Consider the following 27594-nt stretch of genomic DNA (forward strand, 5'->3'; position numbering starts at 1 on the left):
CTCTAGTCCTAACCTATTCGATCTTTCCCTATAACATAGGTCTTCAAATTGTAGCAACAACCTTGTAGATTTTCTCTGCACTCTTTCAACCTTATTGACATCTTTCCTGTACGTAGGTGACCAGAACTAGGTAGATGAACACAATACTTCAGACTTGCCCTCACCGGTGTCTTACACATCGTTTACATAACTTCCCAACTCTTGTACTCAATACTTTGACTTATGAAAGCCAATTTGCCAAAAGTTATCTTTTTAACCCTATCTACCTGGTGATGCCATTTTCAAGGAATTATGGATCTGTATTCCCAGATTCTTCGGTGCTACTACGCTCCTCAGTGCCCTATCGCTTACCGTGCAAGTCCTACTCTGGTTTGTCCTTTCAAACTGCATCAACTCGCATTTGTCTGTGTTAAATTCCATCTGCTATTTTGAGCCCATTTTGCCAGCTGGTCCAGATCCTGCTTCAAGCTTTGATAGCTGTCCTCACTGTCTACTCTGCCCCCAATCTTGGTGTCATCTGCAAATTTACAACATTATCATCCAGATCACTAAACTATAGATGAGAAATAACAATAGACCCAGCACCGATCTATGTGGCATGCCACTAGTCACAGGCCTCCAATCAGAGAGGGAACCGTCTACTATGATTCCCTGTCTTCCCCCAAAGCTAATGTTTAATCCATTTTGCAACCTCATCCTGAATGCCAAGCAATTGAACCTCTTGACCAACCCCCCCAATGTAGGACAATGTCAAAAGCCTTGCTAAAGTCTGTGTAGACAACATCCATATTTAAGGTATCTTCCTTAAAAAACTCTATATGATTGATTAGACATAACCTACAAAGCCGTGTTGACTATCCCTAATCAATCCCTGTCAGTCCAAGTGCTTATACTGTATATCTGGTCTCATAGAATACCTTCCAATAACTTGCCTATTGCTGACGTCAGGCTCACTGGCCAATAATTTATCAGCTTATTTAGAACAATGGAAAAACATTAGCAATCCTCCAATCCTCAGCACCTCACCTATGGCTTAGAACATTTTAATTATCTCTGCTAGGGTCACTACAATTTCTACACTAACATCACACAAGGTCCAAGGGAACACCTTGTTTAGGCCCTCCTCTGTAATCTGTACATAGTCCATGACTTCATGCAGTTTTATCTCACTTCTTTAGACTCTGCATTATTAGACCATAAGGTATAAGAGCAGAATTATGCCATTCAGCACGTCAAGTCTGCTCCACCATTCCATCATGGCTGATTTATTTTTTCTCTCAATCCCGTTTTTCAGCCTCCTTCCCATAACCTTTGATACCCTGACTAATCAGGAACCCGTCAACCTCCGCTTTCAATATGCACTATGTCTTTGCCTCCATTGCTGTCTGTGGCAATAAATTCCACAGATTGACTACCCTCTGGCTAAAGAAATTTCTGCTCATCTCTGCTGTAAATGGACGTCCCTCTATCATGAGACTGCGTCCTTTGGTCTAGACTACCCCACGATAGGAAACACCCTCTCCACATACACTCTATATAGCCCTTTCAATATTCAATAGGCTTCAATGAGAACTCGAGAATACAGGTCCAGAGCCGTCAAACAGTCCTCATACATTAACCCTTTCACTCCCAGAATCATTCTCGTGTACCTCTTCTGGACCCTCTCCAATGCTGGCACAATTGTTCTGAGATAAGGGGCTAAAAATTGCTCAGAATGCTGCAAGTCCGCTCTGACCAATACCTTACAGAGCCTCAGCATTACATCCTTGCTTTTATATTCTAGTCCTCTTGAAATGGATGCTAACATTGCATTTGCCTTCTTTACTACCAACTCAACCTGCAAGTTAACCTTTAGGGAATCCTGCACAAGGACACCCAATTCCATTTGCACCTCTGATCTTTGAATTTCCTCCCCGTTTATACAATAGTCTGTGCCTTTATTCCTTGTACCAAAGTGCATGGCCGTACACTTCACTGCTCTATAATCCCATCTGTTACTTCTTATTGCATGTGATATGAACCGTGGTGGTGTTATTGATAGAAGAGGGGGTTTGTCTTGGGCTACAGAATGATCTTGATTAGCTGGCAAGTAGGTCAGAGCAATGGCAGGTGGAATTTAATGCCAGTAAGATTGAGCTTACTTATGTTGGGGGCTGGGGGTCTAATAAGGGTAGTACGTGCACCATATATGGTTGAGCCCTTGGGAGTATTGAAAAGACAATCACCTCAATGCTCAAATGTCAAAATTCTCAAAGAATGTATCAAAAGTAGACAAGGTGCTGAAGAAGACATGGGATGCTTGCTCTCATTAGTCAGGGCAGAGAAGAAGGGAGGTCTTAGTAAAACTTTAAAGAATTAATTGGGTCACAGTTGGAATATTGTGTGTCGTTCTGGTCCCAAAAGTATTGAAAAGACATGATTACACTGGAGAGAGCCCAGAAGAGATCTATCACGATGTTGCCTGGGATGAAATATTTCAGTTGTGGAGAGAGATTGGTTGGGTTTCTTCTCCTTGGAGCAGTGGAGGCTGAGGAGATGTACTTGACAGAAATGTATAAAATTATGAGAGGCATAAATCGAGCAGATAATAAGAAACTTTTCCCTAAGGCAGAGAGGAAAGAACCAGAGGGTATTGCTTTAAGGTGATAAGTAAGAGTTTTAATGGGGATCCAAAGATGAAGTTGTTCACTCAGGGAGTGGTTACAATCTGGAACTGCATGCCTGAGAAGGTTGTGAAGCCAGGTACTCCCAACATTTAAGGAGCATCAGAAAGAGTACTTAAATTGTCAATGCATTGTAAGCTATGGACAAAATGCTTGTTAACGGACATTAATATAGATACTCAATGATTGGTTTTAACTTGGTGGCATGTAGCATTTTTGAATCATGTATCGAGCGTTGTGGGCATCTATGTTGGTGCTAAAATGTGTGGTGACACTTGTAGGCTGCTCTAAGCACACTTTTGGGCATGTTGGTTGTTAACATTTCACTGCATGTTTTGAAATACAAGTGACAAATAATCTTGAATCATGACCTCTATTACTCTGTTACCTTCATCAGTTCTCTCCAGTACTTCATCAGATGCCTCAACAAAATTAGTCAAACCTAATTTACTTTTAATAAATCAATGCTAGTTTTATTTATTAATTAATATATTTTTTCCAGTTTCCATTTAATTTTGAATGGGTTATTGTCTATAAAAGTTGCCCTTCATTGCCCTTAGACTGACTGGCCCAAGGTTTCTGGTTCTATATCTTGCTCTTGTAACACATTCAATTCTTCTGGTCTGTCATGCCACCCCAAGAAGTGCTGAATGAGTGTAGGCTATTTCCTTTGGATTGAATGATTCTTCTGCTGTGAGTTCTGGCAAAACTTTAAGTTTTGCCTCTGCCCATGTTTTAATCTGATCCAGTTTTTCTCCTCTTCCTCCTATGTGGGTCTCAAATGATGCAAACTGCCTCAACTTCACCTCAACCTTTAGCAACTTAGCATTGAGGCGAAATGTGAGCCTATCAAAGCTGAAGATGCAATGTTTAAGTTATTTTTCTGTGTTTTTTAGCATAAGGAGAAGGACATTACATTGGGGCCAAGCATAGCATTGCTTTACGATGAATTACAGCAGAGAACATTACTAACTGCCTCCTGCTGTTGTTAGCTTATTTTTACTTATAACATATTCTATAATTTAAATCAAATGTTTCTATCAAAATTTGCAGCAGAGTAATCTTTGTTTTTACTTCCTCCATTGTCTGTATATTCCACATTTGTGTTCTTCCTCCCCTGAAAGCTGAGTCATGGTGAGGAAAACTTCCAGAGACTCTGGCTTCAAACTTGTACACTGACCATGAGTCATTGCATTAATTTTAGAGGAAGGGCAATGAATATCTTGAGCTGTACTCTCCCAGTCTTCATGCAGACACTTCTGGCAGAGGATGCTGAATAGAAATTAAAAAAATAAGCATGTTTGCTGGCCAAGTTTTCCCTTTACAAGGCTCCAACTGTTTAACTACCTCAGGAACAGCACCAACTTTGGACCCTCTTCATCAGTATTTTTGACAGCATTTTATTAACCGAGCCTCTAGCCCTTTGATCTTTGTTATTCTTAGCAAAGCATCATAAACTTTTCGTTTAGACTGGAGACTTTATCACTTTATGATCTTGGAGGGTCTTTAAGATTCAAAGCATTTCAAAGCTGGAAACACATTAACTTATTTGCAGCTATAGAGCTTCAAAGCTCACAGCTTGCTCAGTGATGTTGCTGCCATAAACTGAACTGAAAGCCATTGCGCACTATGCTTACGCGGCTTCCAAGTTTCACTTAATTTGCGTGATGACACCAGAACGTGGCTGGTCACTCTGAGCAGTGCCCGTACGTAGGATGCTCATTTTGAATTATCATTAAACTGGAAGCTGCAATTCCAAATGAAAAATACTTTTGCAGGCACTCCCACCATATGATATCCCCATCAACTCTACTTGCCTCCAATTCTGTGCCTAATCCCTCTCCAGCAATCCTGGAAACTCTGCCTGTGCAAGCTAACAATCAGTGGCCACCATTCCAGCCCTGTTGTTCACAACAGCGAAGAGGAAAGTAGGGATGATGTTATCGAGATGCTCTGCGCTCTGCGTGCATCTCCCCTTAACATGGCTGCAAGGGTTAGTTCTGATGTCAACACAAATTAAGAATTTCTGTTAAAAATGTACAAACTCTACAGCTTTAAACTATGCTCCCTAACTGAAATCCACATCCCTTTAAAGCCAGCATGTCACTTTATAATGAGATGTTGCAAGTTATTACTGTCGCTTAATGAAGAATGCAGTTTGAATTCCGTTGGTCATTTTGCAATGCTTTTACTTTGCTTCCTTCCATCCTTTGACCACAGAGGAAAGCCAAAATCGGATAGAATAGTTAAAGAAAATATAGGCAGGGACTGCACCTTGTGTAGGTCTGCTAGTGTTGTTACCTTGTGTACAGTAGAAAGGTGGCAATAAACTTAGAGGTTAAAAAAAAAAGCTTGGTTGAATTACAAGCTGTCTTCAAGATGTGGACACCTGACTTATGGACAGCTCACTTGGCTAAATGGCGGAATGGATTTGTCGGCAGCTGCTTCTGATGGGTAGGAACAAGGCCTTTCCATCTGCCTTCTCTCCCCAACCCACCCCACCAAGCCAGAACTGAGAACTCTGAACACACTCGCTGGCTCACCTGCTCTGAGTCAGTGTGGATGGCTAAAGTGTCAATTTCCATCTTAAGAACTACCTTGGTTGCAAGCTGTTGTCAGGAGCAGAAGCCTGTCATAACCTGGAGAGGACCTATATTCTCAGCCAATCCAGTCAATTGTGAAATCTATTTTTTACATTGAATTTGCATATGTATTATTAATTCTCTCTCCCTCTAAAACAAGGTGATGCTCTGAACCTTCAGCATGAATGTAACATGGCTGAGAAAATTAAGAGAGAAGCAAGCCCTATGGAAACTTATAAACTCCAAGTGCAACATGAATTTCACTGCACTCAGATCACAACCTATAATCATAAGGTATTCCACTTAATCTAATCTGAAAATTATATCGAGACATCAAACAAATATTAGTAATACAATTGCAATCTGAATGTTGCAGGTGTAAATTTACACTTCGTTGCACAGCAAGTTATTTGAGAGAATTTTCACCCTCCTTTGCACAATCTGTTATTAAAATTAGATTTTCAATTTGAAGACGAGACTACAGACACTGGAATCTGGAGCAAGAATTAATCTGGAGCAAAGAACTCAGCTGGTTAAGCAGCATCCACAGGGGCAGAGGAATGGCTGAGACCCTGTTAATTTTAAGAGACACCCCATTCATTCTGCTATATAATTGCCAGATGAAGACAGAAATTTGCCTTGTGGCAGTTGGTTAGTGTAAAAGGCAAAATGAGTTCAAGATTCGACTGGGTGCTTTGTTCTGAATTTGATCAGATTTGTTTTCACTGGCCAGAAATTGTAGAAGAAATAATAATAGCTCTACATTGCACACTGTTATTATTAGCCAGAGGGTAGTGAATTTGTGGAATTTATGACCACAGGCAGCTGTGGAGGCCAGGTCATTGGGTGTAATTAAAGCAGAGCTTGATAGGTTCTTGAATGGACACGGCATCAAAAGTTACAGGGAGAAGCCCGGGGAGTGGGGTTGAGGAGGGGGGAGAGAAAAGGATCAGCTGTGATTGAATGGCGGAGCAGACTCGATGGGCCAAATGGCCTAATTCTGCTCCTATGTCTTGTAGTCTTATGGTCAATGCGCGAATCAGCTATTTGTGGGGATAAAAAGAAATGCCCCTTGAATTGTGAGATCATTACTGGCTGATTTACACCATCACTGTTAACTTCACAAAAGCTAAATGTGGGCATGCATTAGCTGCAGTAAGTGCCAGTTAAACATTGCTTATGACTAGTGTTCAGAGTATGAGTTCTGATTAAAGGTCAGTGAGTGTGTAGAGGTTGAAACAAGAATTCTGTTTCAATCTCTACAAACACTGCCTGATTTATTGAATGATCCTGCTTTTTTTTTTGTTGAACTGGATTATTCTGAGTTTCAGCATCCCTAGTTGCTTTAAGGTAACCTCCTCTCCTCTTGATTCTCGAGTGAGACCTTGAGAGCATACCAAGGACTTTGTCCTGATCGAGTGGCTCAGGAAATAGTCAAACGCAGTCCAATGACACTCCTTTCCCTGGAAGTTAAGCTCCAATTTAACAACCCAAGCTTGAAATCATTGGTGTGTTGGTGAACGCCTTATCAACTTGCCCCATCTGCATTTGTCCTAAAAATTCATTTGCCCCAGCTGGAAAATTGGTCATTCAGGTTCTACTGGTCTCCTTTAAAATTGGGGTGAGGGCACAAAGCACAAAGTTGCATCAATGAAATCAAAGTTAATTTTCATATGGACTGAATGGCCTGTTTCTATGATATACGACATCATTGGTTTTTGATGCACTGCCATAAATTAAGAAGTATCTATGCACTCTGACAGCTTCACCTCCAACATGAGGAAAATGAATCGCGGACTTATACACAGCTTGAGATCAACTACGGGAGACACTGGGATGAGATAAATAACAAGAAAAAGATTTTCATCACTCAGGTGTTTAAGAATGATTCCAGTCTCAGCTTAACCAATTACTTAATGGAGGTGAGTTGGTTCATAATAGTTTGAATTAAATTGTTCCAAACCAAAAATTCTGGTGAAATAATGAAATTAGGAAGTCTTTGTGGCAGAAACTAAAGTTGACTTCTAATAAACTTACATATTTTCAGTTAATCCTGACAACGGGAGCTTTCCAATATGATGAGCTAAATTCAAAATCTTAATGTTTTACACCAGATAGGGCATAATCCTTACATAATAATAAAGATGTTTCTTTTTATCATTCTTTCTAGTTAATAGAACTAAGTGAATGTTTGCTATGTGAAATGCATTGTCAAAATATTGGGACATTCCAATATCTATGTGTTAGCTTTGAGATTTTTTTTTATCCGGGGGGAAAACAGGAACAGCATTATCACCCTATGGAGTTGTTGGTAGTCTTGTACTGAAATACCAGACTTTTCATTATCAAGAAAATAGTTTATGTCTGCAGAATTCATGGTTTTCATGTCATGTTGAAACATTCCCAACGTAACCTTTCTTGCTTTAAATTACACTTTTTCTTAAGTAATTTGAGCTGAAGAAACGAGGTATCTCATTTGGGCCATCTCTCTCCCTCTCACATTGTGCTTACAAACCTTTCATTGGATTTTTCTGAATGTGACGCAGATTAAGAACCACTGTCCTGTAGTCATAATAACCAGATATATGCACTAGATTTTCTTAGAGTATTGCAGCCAAAATTGGGGAGATTTTGGTCGGTCAGCAATGTTTGGTCCATTTCAGGAACTGAGGCTCACCGCCAAATTCTTTTCTCAGTTTCCTCATCGTTTATACATTATAGGATAGTTATTTAATACATGTTCACTGTGACATAGCCTCAACAAACCATTGTTTCTTGCAGTACTAAAGATCTAAGATAAATTAGCATTCCCCTTACAAAGGACAGGGGGGTCTTTTTCTTAATCTTTTAAGCCTCACTGCAAAACACAAACTGGACTTCCCCTTTAAATGCTTCTGTCTATTTTGGTTGCTGTAGCAAAAAAGCTCATTGTAGCACTGCTGGAGTATTTCTCATTGGAATTCCACTAAGAGTCCTCGGTTTGCTAGCTGAGCATCAACCCAGAGGTGAATCAGGGTTACAGTGTAATTATTCAGTCCCAATAGAGGCTGAAATTTCAGAAATGCCACCAACTTGTCAGTAATGCAATGCTTGAAATATCTTGTGAATTATCAACTGGTCCAAGGAATCAATACAAATTTATAATCATTTTTTGCGTACAATGATTCCTTGTATGCAAGGGAATTCAATCAATATCTCAACTATGTTCACTTTTTTTGCATTTTGTGCAATAGAATTATACAGCTAGAGTCTTGTGTACACAATGCGTATACATTCATGGTGCATCATTGACTTAAGGTGCTTTTGTAGGCTAAATAATTTTCAGGCGATTGGATCTTTCTGAATGAGTTACAAAATGCTGACATGGTGAATGTCAAAAGTTTTCATTTCCCTAATTTTTTTTTAACATCATGAATTATTTTCTAATTCATTATCTAGTTCACCTTGCGAATTCCAGAAAAACAAATTAATTACAAGACACAGCTACAGCATTCCCAGTTGCTGCAGGGATATTCTGAGAGCAACACAGAAGCCAAAGTTTTCTACAATGACAAGATTCCATTCCAAGCGGGACTTCAGTGGAAGGATACATCAAAACCTAATCTAAAGAAGTGGGAAGGTAAGAAGATTAGAAGCCGATGCATTACAAGAAAACCGTGTTTTAAGTTTTTGCACAACCGAGAGGTTATGATTCAACTTATGTTCAGAAAGAAATATTGTTTTTAAGCCAAAATGAAACAAATATTTTACTGCCATTGTCAACAGTGAGTAATGGTGTAACTGCTTTCTTCCTATGTCAAGGATTTTGTGCAAGTGTCTGGTTCTGGCAGCAATTTCAGAACAGAATCCTTTCTCATTGTTAATGTCATAAATGTGTGAAAAAAATCAGATAAATGTTTGCAATAACGTGTTCATTTCCAAGAGTAAGAAGTGTGAATGGATACCTTATATGTACTTGAACTTGAAGTTAGTTCATGACAGAGCTCTAGTTTAACCCAGAAGTTGTCAGTGCACCAAAAGTACAAAGAATAATAAACATTAAATATAAATGTTATCCTCAGAATCAGAATCAAAATCGGGTTGAATATCACTAGCATATGTTGTGAAATGTGTTATTTTGCGGCAGCAGTACATTGTAATACATTTTTTTTAAAAAACCTATAAATTACAATATGGAGTATATCAAAAAAATAAATAAGTAGTGCAAGGAAATAGAGATGAGAAAAATAGGAAGGTAGTGTACATGGTTTCAGTGTCCATTCAGAAATCTGATAGTGGAAGGGAAGAATCTGCTTCTGAATGGTTGAGTGTATCTTCATGCTCCTGTGCCTCCTCTCTGATGGTAGCAATTAGAAGAGGGCATGTCCTGGGTGTTGGGGGTCCTTAATGATGGATACTGCCTTTTATGGGGCATCGCCTCAAAAAAATGTTATCTTAGGCCTTTTTAAGATGTAAAAATTTCATTACATACCACATTATCATTCAATTTAGAATAATTGGATCTGATGTTCACTTTTTGAATTCACTGAGAACAGATCAAGCAGTTATTTTGGCCAAGATGGTTATACATTTTCCTTTTAGGTGTTGATACCAGATTGGAATATTAAAGAGCTCCCAAATGGCTGGAGTAGCCAAACAAACCTGGGTTTGGGGTCACTGAGAATGGGAATTAGAGAGAATCTGAAGTACATTTCCATATTGCTCATTTGGGGGTGGGGGGGGGAGGGAAAGTCCAGTAAATGAATTTTATCTCCAATTTGAAACAGAGCCAAACTTAAATAGGGGCATCATTGAGATGCATAAGCAATTTTAACTGAGACCCAGTGACAGAAGGCCTGGGAAAGCAGAAACCTTGTAATGTTGTAAAGCAAAACAAAATGTTGTAAAGGCTCCTCGACAGCTGGAAGGACCATGTATCTGGGAAACAGCTGAAAGTAAAGCTCTGTAGGGGAAATGGTGGTTTAGGCTTACACAATGCAAGAGGGGAGCAGGCAGAATCGAAGAAAGGGACACTGCATCACCTCTTAGACTGGCTGATTTTATTCTTGTCCTTTTATTCAAAACTGGAAAACTATTAGTAATGCCTTATCTTCTCGGCATGTACATTACTCACTGGTGTCTCCCCAGGATCATTCCGTGCACTGTACTCCAGTGCATGTTTCCATGTGTGTGCTGAAGACACACAGCTCTGCCTCATCACCCCACTCCTGGCTCTGCAGCCTAAATTGCTCGACTGTTATCCCACACCCAGTACTAGGTGAGATGAAGTTAAATATTGAGAAGACTGAAGCCATTATATTCATCTCAAAACTCTTTTCTTTAGCCTCCATCTCTGTCATTCTCCCTGGCTTACAGTGAACCAGACTGTTTGAAAACTTTGGTGCTGTATTCGGGCTTGAGTTGAACTTCGGACTGAACACTGTAATCTCTAAGACTTCCAGTTTCAGCCTTGTTGCATCATCCCGCTCTAGTCTAGTTGCAGCTCATTTGGAGAAGCTTTCTTCCTTTTTTGCCTTCTCCTCCCTTTTAGGACACACTAGAATTTCTGGATGCATTTCCTGGAGAAAAGCTGTAGAGAAGGAAAACTATATTTGGTTTAGAGTTACACACACCAAATGCTGGAGGGACTCAGCAGGCCAGGCTGCATCTAGGGAAAAGAGTACAGTCAACATTTCGGGCCGAGACCCTTCAGCGGGACTGGAGAGAAAAGCTGAGGAATGGATTTTAAATGTGGGGGGAGGGGAAAGAGAAACACAAGGTGATAGCTGAAATTGAGAGGGGGAAGGATGAAGTAAAGAGCTGCGAAGTTAATTGGTGAAAGAGATAGAGAGTGTGATAGAAGAGGACAGAAAGCCATGGAAGAAAGAAAAGGGGGAGGAGCACCAGAAGGAGGCGATGGGCAGGCAAGGAGATAAGGTGAGAGAGGGAAAAGGGATGGGGAACGGAGAGGGATGGGGGGCCATTGCCAGAAGTTCGAGAAATCGATATTCATGCCATCAGATTGGAGGCTACCAGACTAAGGTGTTGTTCCTCCAATGCTGAGCCTGATCACGACAGTAGAGGTGGCCATGGACTGACATGTCAGAATGGGAATGGGAAGTGGAATTAAAATGGGCGGCCACTGGGAGATCCCACTTTTTCTGATGGATGGAGCGTAGGTGCTTGGTGAAGCAGTCTTCCAGTGTACGTCAGTTCTCACTGATACATAGGAGGCCACACCAGCAGCACTGGACACAGTGTGTGATCCCACCAGCCTCAGCTGGAAGGACTGTTTGGGGCCTTGAATGGAAGTGAGGGAGGAAGTGTAGGGTCAGGTGTAGCACTTGTTCCACTTGCAAGGGTGAGTGCCAGGAGGGAGATCAGTGGGACGGAACAAATGGACAAGGAAGTCACGTAGGGAGCAATCCTTGCGGAAAGCAGCAAGTGGAGGGGGGAGGGAAAGATGTGCTTGGTGGTGCAATCCCATTGGAGATGGCGTTGGCTTCTCAATTTGGTTTAGAGTTGGTGCAATATCGCTTGGCAGCTCTAAGACAGGTCTTCAATACTTCCTGGCATCTGTCTATGCAGCAATACCACAGAAACAAGGTAACAAATGCAACAACATTAAGAGAAATCTCAAGCTTTTAAACATCAACCCGATAGTTGTTCAAAGGATTCATTTACAAATTCCAACTTTCCTCTCATGTAAAACTCTTTTCTCCCTCAACTTCTGTGAAGGTTCATTGAATCTGGACACTCCTTGGCTTTATCTCCACTCCTCACACAAGCTGAACCAGCCTCATGTCCGTGCTTACCAATCAAGTGTAGAAATTACAGCAGCCAAGGCAATATCTGTGAAAAACTTGGTCATCTACACCTACTACAAGAACAAAGGCAACAAGAGGGAAGGAAGAATCCATATTCATACTCCCAGCACCACCTACTTAAAGGTTAGCAATAGTCTCTACTCTCCTCTTTAAAGACCATTAATTGTTCGATATAACAATGTGATAATATGTGCATATTATTGTACATGTACCTTCTGAATAATTTACGTCAGGGATTAAACTCAAGAACCATACAGTTTATGTCCAAGTATTATTAAACTTGATTCTTTGGCTTCACAGTGTTGCAGAAGTAAGTTTATATTGGAAAGCGAGTGTGTCTTGGCCTCATTTTCTTTTGACATTTATGCTACGGTTCTGTTGCCAAATTAGTTGGGGTGGTTGATTCATATCTCGCTGATATACTTCCAAATACGGGACTAGATTTTGCATTAAAGTAATGGTGAGGATTATAATTATAATCGTGGAAATGTGGCAGCCCTTTCCAGTGACTACAACATAAAGCCTCCAAATAAGAAATATGGTTTACTTCTGCAAAAGCCATGTGTAATGTTATCCCTCTATCTATCTCACTATTTCAGTCTATGGAATAAAATCAAATGGCACTAGATATTAATAGATACAGACCAAAAATCCCAGAAACACTTAATGATTGTCTTTCCAGTGCAAGAACTCATTTAACAGTAAACGCTTGTCTTAATTGCACTTGAATATCTTCTCTGATCTGAAAATAGCTTTCATAAATTTGGAGTGCCCTTCCTTCAGATATTGATTACTTTTGAAGAATTTTGGAAATATTTTAATTTCTTGTCTGTCTGTTTTCACTCTTTCAATTTCTTCCCGACTTTTGATTTGACCTCTGGACCATTAATAACCTTGAAATAAATCGTCAAAGTGATAGTTTCTGCCTCAGATTTTTCTGGGTACTTTTCTAATTTGATATGGTGACAAGCCAACTCAGTTGCTTGTCCTGTACATATAGGTTACAGGTGCCCTGGTGGGTACAGTGCATATTTTGGATACTTGGCTGATGTTTCTGGCATCTCGATAAAATCTTGAAGAAACTCTGAGAACATGTGCCAAATATAACAACTGATCTGTAGCATACAATCTTCATCAAACTCAGAATCTAGCCTGATGAAATCAAAGTCTTCCTTGATGCATTTGGGGTCAGATGAGGAACAGCCTGAAAGGTTTATTTGTCCATGTTCTCACCCAGGGAATGGAAATTTGTTATTCGATCTATTAGAAAGTGAATGTTGGAAAATGAAAATAAGTGGAAAAATTATACTTGATTATTTTAATTTGCTTAAAATATGTTTAATTCTAGACAATCATCTCAGTTGTTCATTTTTAAAATTACGTCGAATACCTCCTGCACCATAATGATCTGATGTATACAAAAATTTGAGTTGCATTCTTTGATTGTGAAACATTGGCAGTATGCCATAAATACTGAGTTAGTAACATGAGTTGTACATTTTCACACTGCCAAAATTGAAGAATTGCAGCTTGCAAATGGGCGATGTAGAATATAATTAGGAAATTTGATGTATATAATTAAAAGGAAAAATGAGTTGACACATATTTGAAGAGGTTCACAATTTAAGGCGGCGTACCTACACTTTAGGTTATGGAGTTCTACTTTCAAGTCTAAAGTACTGTAAAGTCTCCACGTGTGTGCTGTGCAAGCACACGGAGACTGCCGAGCATACACTGAGATGTAAAGTTCTCCCTTGGTATCACATGCAAAAGTTTACCACACAATCAGGATGTACAAGATCACTGAAGCAGGCCTTAGCTGGAATGCTAAGTTTTATCTCAGATTAAGGATCTCCAGCTGAGGTGAACACCTTCCTCCAATAGGCCCTTCTTCAACTTTCCTTGTTTACTCATGGCTGGCCACTCTGTCCAGTCCTCCCAAATCACTCCTGCCATGGCTTTCACTCTCTGCTGTGGTAGGAGATTCGTGCTTTCCTTGTTTTAAGGCAGGGAGGTAATTTTCCAAGTATGCAGAGGCAGCTGGGAAACCAATGTGTTCAATCAACCTGTTACTGATCACCCTTCACTTATAATCCTTTCATAAAATCCTGTTACATTTGTTTGTTTGAATTAAGCTTTCAATGACCAGCATTTGACTATAGACTTCAGCATCTTCCCAGTAACAAATGATAGCTACTTTAGATTTAGATTATGAGAACACTCAGTCCTCTTTTATTGTCATTTAGAAATGCATACATGCATTAAGAAATGATACAATGTTTCTCCGGAGTGATATCACAGAAAACAGGACAGACCAAAGACTAACGCTGACAGAACCACATAAGTATAACATATAGTTACAGCAGTGCAAAGCAATACCATAATTTGATAAAGAACAGACCATGGATACAGTAAAAAAAAGTCTCAAATTCCCAAGTCGATCGACTCCTGAGTCCCCGATAGCAGGCGGCAAAAGGGAGAAACTCCCTGCCATAAACCTCCAGGCACCGTCAACTTGCCGATACCTTGGAAGCAGCTGACCCCAGCCGACACGGAGTCCATCCGTCCGAAAACTTCGAGCTTCCGACCAGCCTCTCCGATACAGCCTCCCGAGCGCCATCCTCTGCCGAGCGCCTTCGACCTCTCCCCAGCCGCTGAAACACGCAAAGCTGAGGATTTCGGGGCCTTCAGCTCTGGAGATTCCGCTTACCACACAGTAGCAGTGGCAATGAAGCGGGCATTTCAGAAGTTTTCCAGATGTTCCGCTGTGCTCTCACGTCTGTCTCCATCAAATCAGAATTGTGCACGGTCCCCTGCTTGACAGATATTCATCACCGAAGTGGCCGCGCGCACTGCCGTCGCGTCGCCATCTTCTCCACCCTCCTGACTCTGCACAAGCCCCTACTGCATCTGTTCCTTTTATGGGAAATGAAGTTTGATGCCTGCCCAAGATCTCTCATCCCCTCTGTGCTCTTCGGAGTGAACTTCAGACCCGGGGGTCCCAGTTTCACTAACTTCACCTGCAGGCTCTGTGCAGCCAGAAAACTGCAGTTTCATTCCTGTGTCCTGTCATCCTTTCCCTCCTATAGCTCCTCAGTCTGGACTTCCCCTGAGAAACATCAACATATCCATCATCGCACATGCCTGTTTTTTAATTCTCTTAATGTGCCCTGCTGGCAAGTGAAACTAAGAAACACATTCATTACTGAGGTTACAATGCTTCTGAGTGAACAGAGTTTAATGCTAGCAAGTGGGAATTGAATTCTTGGCATTGTTGAAGTATATTTGTACTGGTTCAAATCTCAGCATCTCTAAGATTGTTTTGTATAGAATGAATTTCTCAAAATTAAAGACTGTAGAGGGAGGAACAATTAATCTAAGCCGTCCATAATCTTTAGATTTCACTGATCCAGTTTACTTTCCCAAGCTGTTCTTTTTATGCCAAGCTATAAATCAGTTTTTTTTTTGGTATAGTGGAACATATACTGCAGAACTGACCAGACCCAAAAGACCACTAAATTGAGCTTTACTAATAACTGTGGTATGAATAGGCGCATTTACTAAAAACATTTGACATTCTTTCAGGCATCCGCTGTTGGATACTTCACAGAGAGCCTGTTCAGGAGCCACAGCGAGGTGGTCACACTTTGGAACCTGCCAGTTAAGAATAAGATTCTTCTGGAAAGTAAAGAAAAAGTCAAGACTTTGTGGTTTTGGCTAAAGCATCAGAAGAAAATGCTTAATTTCACGGCCAGCTGTGTGAACAAAGAAGAGGTGAGCTTTTACATGCTGTGATGGGGCAGAATGTACAATGCAGTTCACTTGACGGGGAGTGTGGAGTGTTATCCTGTCACTTACAAATTATTTCTTCCCATCTATCATGGGCACTACAATCGAGCTAAGAAGGAAATGATTACAAAATTTTCGCTTCCACCACTTTCCCTGAAAACTCAAAAATTTATCAGCATCTGTATGGAAAATAACACCTGATACCAGCCATAAATTAACTTTTTATCTGTTGAAACCATTACCTGACAGGTTTATTCTAACTGCATAATACATGATATCTGGATTAACATTTTCCAGATTATCTGTTACAGTGGATTCTGGTTAACTGAGCCAGTGGTTAGTCAAGGCAGCAGCTTATTTGGGAGAATTCTTAAAGAAGAAAAACTAATTGACAAAATAGCCAGGATTCCCTTCATTTATTTGGGCACTATGGCGCTAACTGGGGCAGGAGACTGTTGCCAAACAGTTTCTAACTAGTGTTGGGACACGTGCACTTGTGTGGATGTTAAATATCATTTTAACAGTTTTGAAATATCATCAATTGCTTGCACTTGTGTACAACAAGCAATGAGTTTTGTCACTGATAGTTGGTGAGAAATAAGCAATAAGACAATCCGGAATTGCTTTGCTCACTGTGGTTTGAAGGATTCAGGCTTGGAGATGCCAGAAACCACCTGGAGTGAAAATGAACCATTTCACGACTTCAATAAGTTAGGAACAAAATGAATTTGAGGGTATTGACAATCATCTGGATGCTACAAGGAAAATGAAGATATGGAGGGTGCAATTCTCAATAACATTGTATGAAAGCAGTCCATTATCTACACTAGGTGTCCACACTGATTGAGTTTGTTTACAGTCAATCAAAGGAACACATACACTGCATGAATTCCTTTGTCAATGACTATTTAGAACTAATACACAGTTTTATAGTAGTAGTAGTATTCATAGTGCTCTAATTTGTTCTGTACTTTATGTAAATACACATTAGTCAATTAAACGGTAGTTTGTCTTTTTAAATATTGCCATTAAACTTCAGTTAATTGGGGCAGCTGCATAATTGGGCCGAAATATACTGGTCCCAATTAACCGGAATCCACTGTATTTGTATCTCTCTCTAAAACTAACTCAAAATAATATTTTAAACATTTGATACAAAGGGAATAGCTTCCTCATTTGTTTTGGATATTAATCCAACTTGTCATTGTTGAGCTATCCGAAGTTACTTGTGGGACTATTAATAATTTTGCTGAATGACCATGGGTCAGTGACCTAGTCAATCACGTTTCCTCTGAAAAGATGTAACCTAGAACAGAGTTTGTCAATGAGCAGTAATTTAATATGGACAAACATTTTGAAAATCAAAAATCCAGATCCTTATGTTGTTTTTAAAACAAATTTTAAAGTTAGTAATCCCAAACCAATTTAGTTATTAAATCCAATTTCTTTGGAGTAGTTTATTCTTTACTTAAAACAGTTTAGTCCTAAATGTACCTTGTCTTGATCGAACATTGCCATTATTGGAGTCCTGATGTTTCCAACTGAAAATAGATTTAGCTAGTTGCTAGCCACTTTAAACAGAGTCACTGAAGTGTTTTCCTCTGTCAAAAGCAAAATTGAATTTGTGTCTTTGGCAAGAATATTTGAATCACTTGAGGTTTGGCAAGTTGTGTCTATAAAATACTAGCAGGAAATATCTGGATCTGTATATTTTTAAGGGAACTTCTTGTTCATGAGCATCTTGTGATTTGATGTCAATTCACAGCCGAAGAAGAGAAAAGTCCTATCAGTGGTAGCCCTTTGGACAACCAGTAAGGGCCCACCGTCGCTGGTGCAGTTGATAGGACAGACTGAGGAACTGAAGAGGGAGAAGATGTTGTTCCAGAACCGTGCATCAATCCAATTTAGGTGATAGCTGTTCTGGTCTGAATTTGGTTTCACAATGTCAGTGAGCTATCTACTGTCCGTGGGATTCATTTGAGAAAGCTTTACAGGGAATGTATTTGGGATCCTTTACTCTTGTAAATTAAGCAACTGTATTTTGCAGTATAATTGTTAGTGTGGTGATATGTAGACAATGAAGCTTGCACAGGGTCTGTGGACGGGCACTGAAATGTCCATCCTGGTGATGATGCTCAGTCAAAATCCAAACAGAACTGGAGTACTGCAGGATGGTTCAGTCTTCTGTTATCTGATAAGATTCAAATAATAATAATAATAATAATAATAATAATCAAATAATTCTAGGACTGGTTAAAGTTGTCAGGACAAAGATTTCAAAGGTTGAAGGAAGCAGGTAAAATAATAGTCACAAACTAATTAGCTCTTCAGTCATCTTTTCCATTGCTATTCACAAGAGTTATCAGCTAATTAGCTGGGAATCCAATTGGCTAGTAATATAACTATTCCCAGTGGCCACTTCATTAGGTACACCTGTACACCTCATTAATACAAGTATTGAATCAGCCAATTGTGTGGCATCAACTCAATGCATAAAAGCACACAGACATGGTCAAGAGGTTCAGTTGATGTTCAGGCCAAGTATCAGAATGGGGAAATAATGTGATCTAAGTGACTTTGATTGTGGCCACAGTGGCCACACATTTTAATTCCACATCCCATTCCCATTCTGACATGTCTATCCACGGCCTCCTCTACTGTAAAGGTGAAGCCACACTCAGTTTGGAGGAACAACACCTTATATTCCGTCTGGGTAGCCTCCAACCTGATAGCATGAACACTGACTTCTCTAACTTCTGCTAATGCCCCACCTCCCCCTCGTACCCCATCCGTTATTTATATACACACATTCTTTCTCTCACTCTCCTTTGTCTCCCTCTGTCCCTCTGACTATACCCCTTGCCCATCCTCTGGGTTTCCCCCCCCTCCCCCTTTTCCTTCTCCCTGGACTGCCTGTCCCATGATCCTCTCATATACCTTTTGCCAATCACCTGTCCAGCTCTTGGCTCCATCCCTCCCCCTCCTGTCTTCTCCTATCATTTTGGATCTCCCCCTCCCGCTTTCAAATCTCTTACTAGCTCTTCCTTCAGTTAGTCCTGACGAAGGGTCTCGGCCTGAAACGTCGACTGTACCCCTTCCTAGAGATGCTGCCTGGCCTGCTGCATTCACCAGCAACTTTGATGTGTGTTGCTTGAATTTCCAGCATCTGCAGAATTCCTCGTGTTTGATTGTGGAATGATTGTTGGTGCCAGGCAGGGTGATTTGAGTATCTCAGAAACTGCTGATCTCCTGGGATTTTCATGCACAACAGTCTCTAGAATTTACAGAGAATGGTGCAAAAAAAAAACCCAAAAAAACATACAGTTAGCGGCAGTTTTGTGGGTGAAAATACCTTGTCAACGAGAGAGGTTTCAGGAGAATTACCAGAGTGGTTCAAGCTGACAGGAAGGTGATAGCAATTCAAATTACAACATTGGAGTGCAGAAGAGAATCTCTGAATGCCCAGTGTGCTGAACCTCGAAGTGGATGGGCTACAGCAACAGAAGACCACACTGGATTCTACTCCTGTACTTAATAAAGTGGCCATTGAGAGTACAGTATATTCAGTAGCACCTTTCCAAATTTCTGGACATGCCAATGTGCCTTAGAGCTGAAGATATTTTGGGAGTACCGTAATGGGGAAAGAAACAGGAATAGTTAGAGTATAATAATAAAGAATTTAAAAGGGGGATTATTAAATTTTACTAAGAAAGAGATTTGAAAAGAGTCAGAATGGAGAAGTTAGATAAATAAATTCTAACTTTTTCAAAACAATATACTAATTACAAGAATGTGATTCCTTATTTTCTGTCTCCATTGTGATTCATAGAGCTTCCATGGCCTTAGGAAATCATGCATTTCATTACTAAAAGACATCTCACGGAAATGAATGGTGCCCTAATATTCTGCAATGTTTAATTTGCATTTGCAATATAAATGTCGCAATTTCTTAGTCTTGAGTTGTTTAGGCTTATGAGGGCATCTCAAGGCAACTCAAATCTTTCAGCAATTGATCCATGATACAGAGAATATTACCTCCCTGCAAATTGATAGACAATTTACAAATTAATGAAATTGTCATCATCAAAACTGTTAATGTCTATTAGGCAAATTCTGAGCCAAAGTTCACATTCTCTTTTATCTCTAATTATTCATTCTTTATTGTGCTGTTTCATTCTATAGACATCCTTTTAAGCTGCCAATTCCACAGAAAACCCTCCTGCAGGAGACTTTCACTGTAGATAAGAGGAAGATGCATTATCGTTTGGAAGTAAAAGCCTTGGTGAATGAGAAAGAAGAAACTATTCACACACTCACTCTTGGATACCAGCCTGAAAACCCATTTGTAAGAGACAGAATCAACACAACTTTAAAATGCCTTACTAATATTCCTTAGCCAAAGTCAATATTTACTATAATTTGACTCACTGATTTTTTTAATTGTACTTGTGTTGCACTGCCACAAAGGTTAACTCATTTTTGTTTGGAATTTCAGCCATCCATTTATTTCTGCAGATTGCTGGAAGTGCAGTTAGTGTGACAGTTATACTGTCTGACAAAGCAGTGTAGAGCTGAAATTGGTTAAAAAGATCTTTCCTTTCTTGTTGCATTATGTTTATGTGTCGTGTGCCCGACACAGTAAAGAATCTTGGCTAACTTTTATTAATTTCAGTTTACTCTTCACATTCCAGTTGCTACTTCTAGCCTCAGGACACATACTGTTTTTTGCACTTCTAACATTTTAGTAGAATAATATTTGGAATGCAGGGTATTAAGTTTTATTTTTTTAATACATTGTTAATATATGATAAAATATTTCCACTACTTCATTTTACAGGTGTGTGTTGCTTTAATACATCCATATAACGGTGAAGTAATTCCAAAGAACGTGGAAGGCTGCATCAAAACGAAGACTGACCATGTTGTGAGTATGGTTCTGATAACCCTATTCTCAGGTACAATCCATAGGCACTGGATTAGGCCTTTCAATTCCCAAACTAGGTATTGGCCGGTGTGACCCTCAGCTCCATAGACAACCATCCCTCTTACATCTATGTACTTTGATACCATTACCAATAAAAGCATTGAAGACAATCAGTCCTTTGAGGTCGAGCATACTAAATTCCTACTGACCTTTGAATGTAAAGATGCTTCTCATCCAGTTAGATTTCGAAACATAAACTGAAAGGTGACATAACACTGAACAAGGTAAGTAACAAGTCGTAAATTCTAGAGTGTTTGAATCTGCAAGGTTGTAGTCACTAGACAATAGACAGTAGGTACAGGAGTAGGCCATTCAGCCCTTCGAGCCAGCACCACCATTCACTGTGATCATGGCTGATTATCCACAATCAGTACCCTTTTACTGCCTTCTCCCCATATCCCTTCACTCCACTATCTTTAAGAGCTCTATCTAACCCTTTTTTGAAAGAATCCAGAGAATTGTCCTCCACTGCCTTCCGAGGCAGAGCATTCCACAGAACCACAACTCTCTGTGTGAAAAAATTTTTCCTCAACTCCGTTCTAAATTGTCTACCCCGTATTCTTAAACTGTGGCCTCTGGTTCTGGACTCCCTCAACATCGGGAACATGTGTCCTGCCTCTTGCATGTCCAATCCCTTAATAATCTTATATGTTTCAATCAAATCCCCTCTCATCCTTCTAAATTCCAGAGTATACAAGCCCAGTCGCTCCAATTTTTCAACATATGACAGTCCCACCATCCTGGGAATTAACCTCGTGAACCTACGCTGCACTCCCTCAATAGCTAGAATGTCCTTCCTCAAATTTGGAGACCAAAACTGCACACAATACTCAGTCCCACAGAAGTATTCTCATGGCTTTATAAACAGAAATTCTAAAGCATTTTGGCTTGGAATTTGCTTAAAATTATAGTAATGTATACACAATGCTTGAATTTATTATTATGTAAGTCAGACAGTAACTTGTGGCAAGAAAGTGATCACCAAAATTCTGGACGAGCTGGTTGAATAGGGCATATATCCCATAGCTGTCCCAGAAATTACTGCAGATTAGCATTATTTGATCATTAAACGTCAAAAATAAGAAACAAAACTTAAAGCAAAATCCTAAATATGTTCAGGATGTCAAATAGCATCTGTGGAGGAAGAAACAGACTTAATATTTTATATCTGGGCAGTTCTTCAGAAGTTTGTTTTAAGTTGCAGAGAGGATCACTGATGGAGAGAAAAGCTGAGATGTGTGCAGTAGGGCAGAGATCACAACTGTCTAGGTAATTGCTTTTGATGTGTTTCAAATATACATTATAAGAAAGGATTGCTTATACCTTGTGGCTGATCTGTCTGGAGGTGCACAAATTGACAAAAATAATTCAAGCAGCACTCTTTAAAAAAAATGTATTCTGGAACTGTGAGATGCAGAATACAGGCTATCCCCAGATAATGAATGGGTTCTACTTTTACAGCTGTCTATAGACAATTTTGTCCTTAAGTCAGAAAATGCACCAAAATCTCTCACTATTGAGGAGGAGAAGATGGCGGCGTGACGCAGCGCGCAGCGGCCACTCCGGTGAATGATATCTGTTATCTGTCAAGTAGGGTGCCGTGCACGATCCTGATTTGGTGGAGACAGACGTGAGAGAACGGAGGAACATCTGGAGAAACTTCTGAAATGCCTTCTTTGCTGCCGCTGCTATTGTGTGATCCAGAATCTTCGGAGCAGAAGGCCCCGAGTTCTTGGCTTTGCTTGTTGCACGGCAGCCGGGACAGGGTCAAAGTGCTCGGCAGAGGATGGTGCTCAAGAGGCTGTGTCGGAGGGGCTGGTCGGAGGCGCGAAGTTTTCGGATGGACTCAGAGTCGGCTGTGGTCGGGTGCTTCCAATGCATCGGCAGTTGTCGGCGCCTGGAGGTTTATGGCAGGGAGAGTTTCTCCCTTTTGCCGCCTGCTATCAGGACTATTGGGAGTCGATCGGAACCTTGAGACTTTTTTTTACCGTGCCCATGGTCTGCTCTTTATCAAATTATGGTATTGCTTTGCACTGCTGTGACTATATGTTATAATTATGTGGTCGTGTCAGTGTTAGTCTTTAGTTTGTCCTGTTTTTTTGTGATATCACTCTGGATGCATGCATTCTTAATGCATGCATTTCTAAATGACAATAAACGAGGACTGAGTGTCCTCATCATCTAAAAAAAATATATAGTGGCCATGCTTCCACAGATTAGTAATGAATAGTATTAATGCACGTAAGACTCAAAAGAAAAGAAAGAATGATTGCTAAAAGTGGAGAGAGAGGGGAGAATGGTTCTGCTGTTCATAGCAATGAACAAATGGATGCACATCAGATTTTAGAATTTAATAATGTTTTGGGAGCTTGTTCGTGTGTAGGGGTGTACATGAAGTGGGTGTTCAGAACCTGAGGACAGTCAGTATTGAAATTGCTGGAAATCTGAAATAAAATGAATGAGTAAAACAGCAACTGTGTTGCCACAGCAGCGATAATCGCCCCATCACTCTTTGTTCCGTCTGCCCGACGCCTCCTTACAACTTCAGATATACTTGTTTCCTCACCATCCTGATTCTGGGGAGGTCATTGTTTCTCTGCCACAGTCGCTGCCTGACCTGCTGAGCTTTGTTTCCTGCGTTTTCTGTTTTTATTCAAATCTTGAAGTTGATGACTTTCGAAGGGACATGACACCTTCAAAAAAAATCTTCAAATAGGTTAAGCAGGTGGGCACAGAGGTTGAAATTGAAGTTGTAACTGGCTCTGTGACTCAGAAGGGAAGGGGTCAGCGCAGGCAGGCTGTGGTGATAGGGGATTCATTAGTTAGGGGAAGGGACAGGAGGCTCTGTGGGTGAGAACGAGATTCCCGGATAGTATGTTCACTCTCGGGTGCCAGGGTCCAGGATGGAGTCCTCAGCATTCTTAAGTGGGAGGGTGAACAGCCAGAGGTTGTAGTCCACGTAGGTACAAATGATATAGGTAGAATGCATGACAAGGTTCTGCACAGGGATTTCAGGGAGTTAGGTGATAAGCTAAAGGGCAGGATTTCCAGGGTAATGATCTCAGGACTACTACCCATGCCACATGCCAGTGAGGCCAGAACTAGAAAGATTAACTCGTGGCTAAGGAGTTGGAGCAGGAGGGAGAGCATAAGATTTTTGGATCATTGGGCTCTCTTCCTAGGAAGGTGAGAGAGGTACAGAAAGGACAGTTTGCACCTGAATTAGAGGGGGACTAGTATCTTAGCGAGAAGGTTTGTTAATGATGCACAGTGGGGTTTAAACTAGAGTTGTAGGGAGGTGGGAACCAGAATGCCAGAACAGATAGTGGTGAGGTTGTGGAGGCAGATGTTGGTGACACCTCAGACAAAGTCAGTAATCAAAAGGTTAATCATAGTGCAAACAAGAGAAAATCTACAGATGCTGGAAATCCAAGCAACACACACAAAATGCTGGAGGAACTCAGCAGGCCAGGCAGCATCTAGGAAAAAAGTACAGTCCTGTTGGAGGGTTTTGGCCTGAACCATTGACTGTACTCTTTTTCTATATGCCGCCTGTCCTGCTGAGTTCCTCCAGCATTTTGCGTGTGTTGAGCACGGTGCACCTAGTGTCCTGAGCTGTGTATATTTCAATGCAAAACGTATCATAGCAAAGGTGGATGAGCTCAGGGTATGTATCAACACCTGGATATTATGACGTTGTAGCCATTAGTGAGAGTTGGTGGCAGGATTGGCAGCTCATTATTCCAGAGCTCTGTTGTTTTAAACGTGACAGATTGGGAGGGATTAAAGGAGATAGGATGGTATTACTAGTCAGGAAAAATGCCACAGCAGTAGTCCATCAGGACAGGCTGGAAAACTGGACTAGTGAGGTGTTATGGGTAGAACTGAAAAATACGAAAGGTATGACCACATTAATGGGGCTATATTACAGGCTACCGAACAGTCCTAGGGTTTTAGAGGAACAAATTTGTGAAGAAATTGCGGACTGTTGCAAGAAACATAAGGTTGTTATAGTAGGTGATTTTAACTTTCCACATACTGACTGGGAATCCCATACTGTAAAAGGACTAGATGGGACAGAGTTTGTCAAACGTATTCAGGGAAGTTTCCTTCATCATTTCTTAGAAGTCCCAAAGAAAGAGCATGAGATAGTGGATCTGCTGCTAGGGAATGAGACATGGCAGGTGACAGAAGTTTATGTAAGGGAACACTTTGGATCTAGTAATCACAATTCCATTAGTTTTAAAGTAAATATACAAGGCGATAGGTCTGGTCTGCGTGTTGAGATTCTAAATTGGAGAAAGGCTAATTTTGATGGTATCAAAAATAATCTGATAAGTGTGGATTGGGACAGGCTGTTTTCTGGCAAAGCTGTACTTGGAAAGTGGGAGGCCTTCAAAAGTGAAATTTTGAGAGTATAAAGCTTTTATGTGCCTGTCATAATAAAAGGTAAAGATAACAAATGTAGGGAACCTTGGTTTTCAAGAGATATTGAGGCCCAGGTTAAGAGAAAATAGGAGGTGCGCAGCAGGTATACCCAAGTGGGAACAAATGAGTTTTTAATGGAGTACAAGAAATGCAAGAGAACACTTAAGAAAGAAATCAGGAAGGCTAAAAGAAGGCATAAGGTTGCTCTAGCAGACAAGGTGGAAGAGAATCCTAAGGGATTCTACAGGTATGATGAGAGCAAAAGGATTGCAAGAGACAAAATTGGTCCTCTGGAAGACCAGAATTTAATCCATGTGTAGAGATAAAACAGATGATGGAGATCTTAAATGCATTCTTTGCATCTGCATTTACTCAAAAGACCGTTAGAGAGTCTATAGAAGTGAGGCAAAGCAGCATCAACTTCATGGACCCGTTCAGATTACAAAGGAAGAGGTTTTGCTACCCTGAGGCAAATCAGAGTTGATAAATCCTCAGGACCTGACAAGGTGTTCCCTAAGACCCTATGGGAGGCAAGTGTAGAAATTGCCAGGGCCCTAGCAGCAATATTTAAATCATCCTCAGCAACAGGAGAGGTACCAGAGGATTGGAGGATAGCCAGTGGTGTTCTGCTGTTTTCAAAAAAAAGGCTGTAACCAGAAACTAGGAAATTATAGGCCAGTGAGTCTGATATCAGTTGTGGGAAAGTTATTGGAAGGCATTCACAGGGACCGGATCTCTAAGTACTTGGATAGACATGGACTGATTAAGAATAGTCAGCACGGCTTTGTACATGGTAGGTTGTGTCTAACCAATCTTAGAGTTTTTTTGAGGAAGTTACCAGGAAAGTAGATGAAGGCAAGGCAGTGGATGTTGTCTATATGTACTTTAGGAAGGCATTTGGCATATGCCATTAGCAAAGCCTCATTGTCTCTCACAGTTGACTCATCTAGTTGTTTCACAAATTCTATTTTTTGTAGCTCTGTGCACAGTTGATACTCAGTGTCTTCACTCATTTCATCAGTACAATGAGCTACAGAGTTATTACTCAGAGGAATTGATCTTAAAATACTGGTATCCATTTTGAGAACAGTGCTGAGCTGATATAACAGGCATTATTAATCTTTCACCAATTGTATGAGATTTTTCACACTTTGCTATCAATCATGTGAGGTCTCATATTCCCCAAAGATGGTTCCTGACCGCACGTGTGAAGCCGCGATTGCTTTGAACACCTCAAGAGGAATCCACGGGGCCGGGTGTCCTCTGATTGGTTCTATTTGGTTTTGTGCCGCGTTGTATCGTTATGCAACCTGTTTTCCGCAGATTGATAGAGAAAGTTGAGAGGGTGTACTTGACTTAATTATTAAACTGCATGAACTCCTACCATGCAGTGAGTCAAGGGAAACTATTGGGCATCCTGGGTTGCTAATTTATGCATCCCAAATACTGTTAGTTTGGGTGGTAAGGTCTGATGAGATTTCAGCAGTGTTGTTACGATGATGCTTACTGCCTGCAGAGTTATGGTTCTTCCAATGTTCCAGCGCCTCATCGTTTTTTTTGGAAGTGCCTGCTCTACTAGTGGCTGGTCAAGTCTCATCCCTCAAGTTAGGTGCCACTTAATGCCCCCTGAAGACCCGCGAACGCCCCCTTAGGACACATAACCATCCCTGTTGGGAATCACTGCACCAACCTGATATCTAAGATGATAGGACTGTCCCAAAACAAAATATTGAGTAAGGTTCAAGAATCAGGAAGCAGTGATTTAAAATTCTGGGCACAAGGTGTAAGAGGTACATGAGGAAAATGTTTCACGATAAAGCCTGTATAGGTGATGCATACCATTGCATTTGAGATAGAATTAGATATATGTGTAGGGGTGAATAATTTGCAGGGTTTTGGGACTGATGAAGTTTCCATAAAAGGAGATTTCACTAACTCAATAAACTGAATTGCTTCCTTCTATGATACTTTGATTCAATGGTTGACCTACACTTAGATCTCCCATATTCCTTCCCAATCAGTGACCTGCAATAATCTCTCAGTTCCCTTTCCAAATCTTCTATTGTTTTGTAAACCTCTAGAAAGTTTTGGAACAGTCTATTATAAATTTAATAGTTATGTAGATCCATGAGCCGTCCTGTGAAGTTGAGTTGCTTTAAACTGTGAGTCTTTAGTAATTTTGGAAAAGACAGACGGGATAGGGTAGATACATAGAATGATACAGCAGCATGGGCCATGTCACTCGGCCCATATTGTCGTACCTGTCTTGATGCCAATTTATACTAAATGTCCTCTTGTGTATCATCCATAATCTTCCATTCCCTTCATATCCATGTGTCTGT

General features: G+C 40.5%; 1 protein-coding gene across 1 annotated transcript in view; it reads left to right on the plus strand.

The window, feature by feature from the left end:
• Window positions 1–27594, plus strand: part of LOC134351914 (uncharacterized) — a 201738-nt gene that overhangs the window by 47158 nt on the left and 126986 nt on the right. Inside the window, exons 11-18 of the mRNA XM_063058828.1 lie at window positions 5406–5539; window positions 7009–7167; window positions 8684–8864; window positions 11963–12174; window positions 15637–15825; window positions 17606–17748; window positions 20023–20185; window positions 20678–20764. Coding sequence (XP_062914898.1) covers window positions 5406–5539; window positions 7009–7167; window positions 8684–8864; window positions 11963–12174; window positions 15637–15825; window positions 17606–17748; window positions 20023–20185; window positions 20678–20764 — 1268 coding nt within the window. The remainder of the gene's footprint in view (window positions 1–5405; window positions 5540–7008; window positions 7168–8683; window positions 8865–11962; window positions 12175–15636; window positions 15826–17605; window positions 17749–20022; window positions 20186–20677; window positions 20765–27594) is intronic.

This window comes from Mobula hypostoma, chromosome 9, assembly GCF_963921235.1.
Source record: "Mobula hypostoma chromosome 9, sMobHyp1.1, whole genome shotgun sequence".
NCBI lineage: Eukaryota > Metazoa > Chordata > Chondrichthyes > Myliobatiformes > Myliobatidae > Mobula > Mobula hypostoma.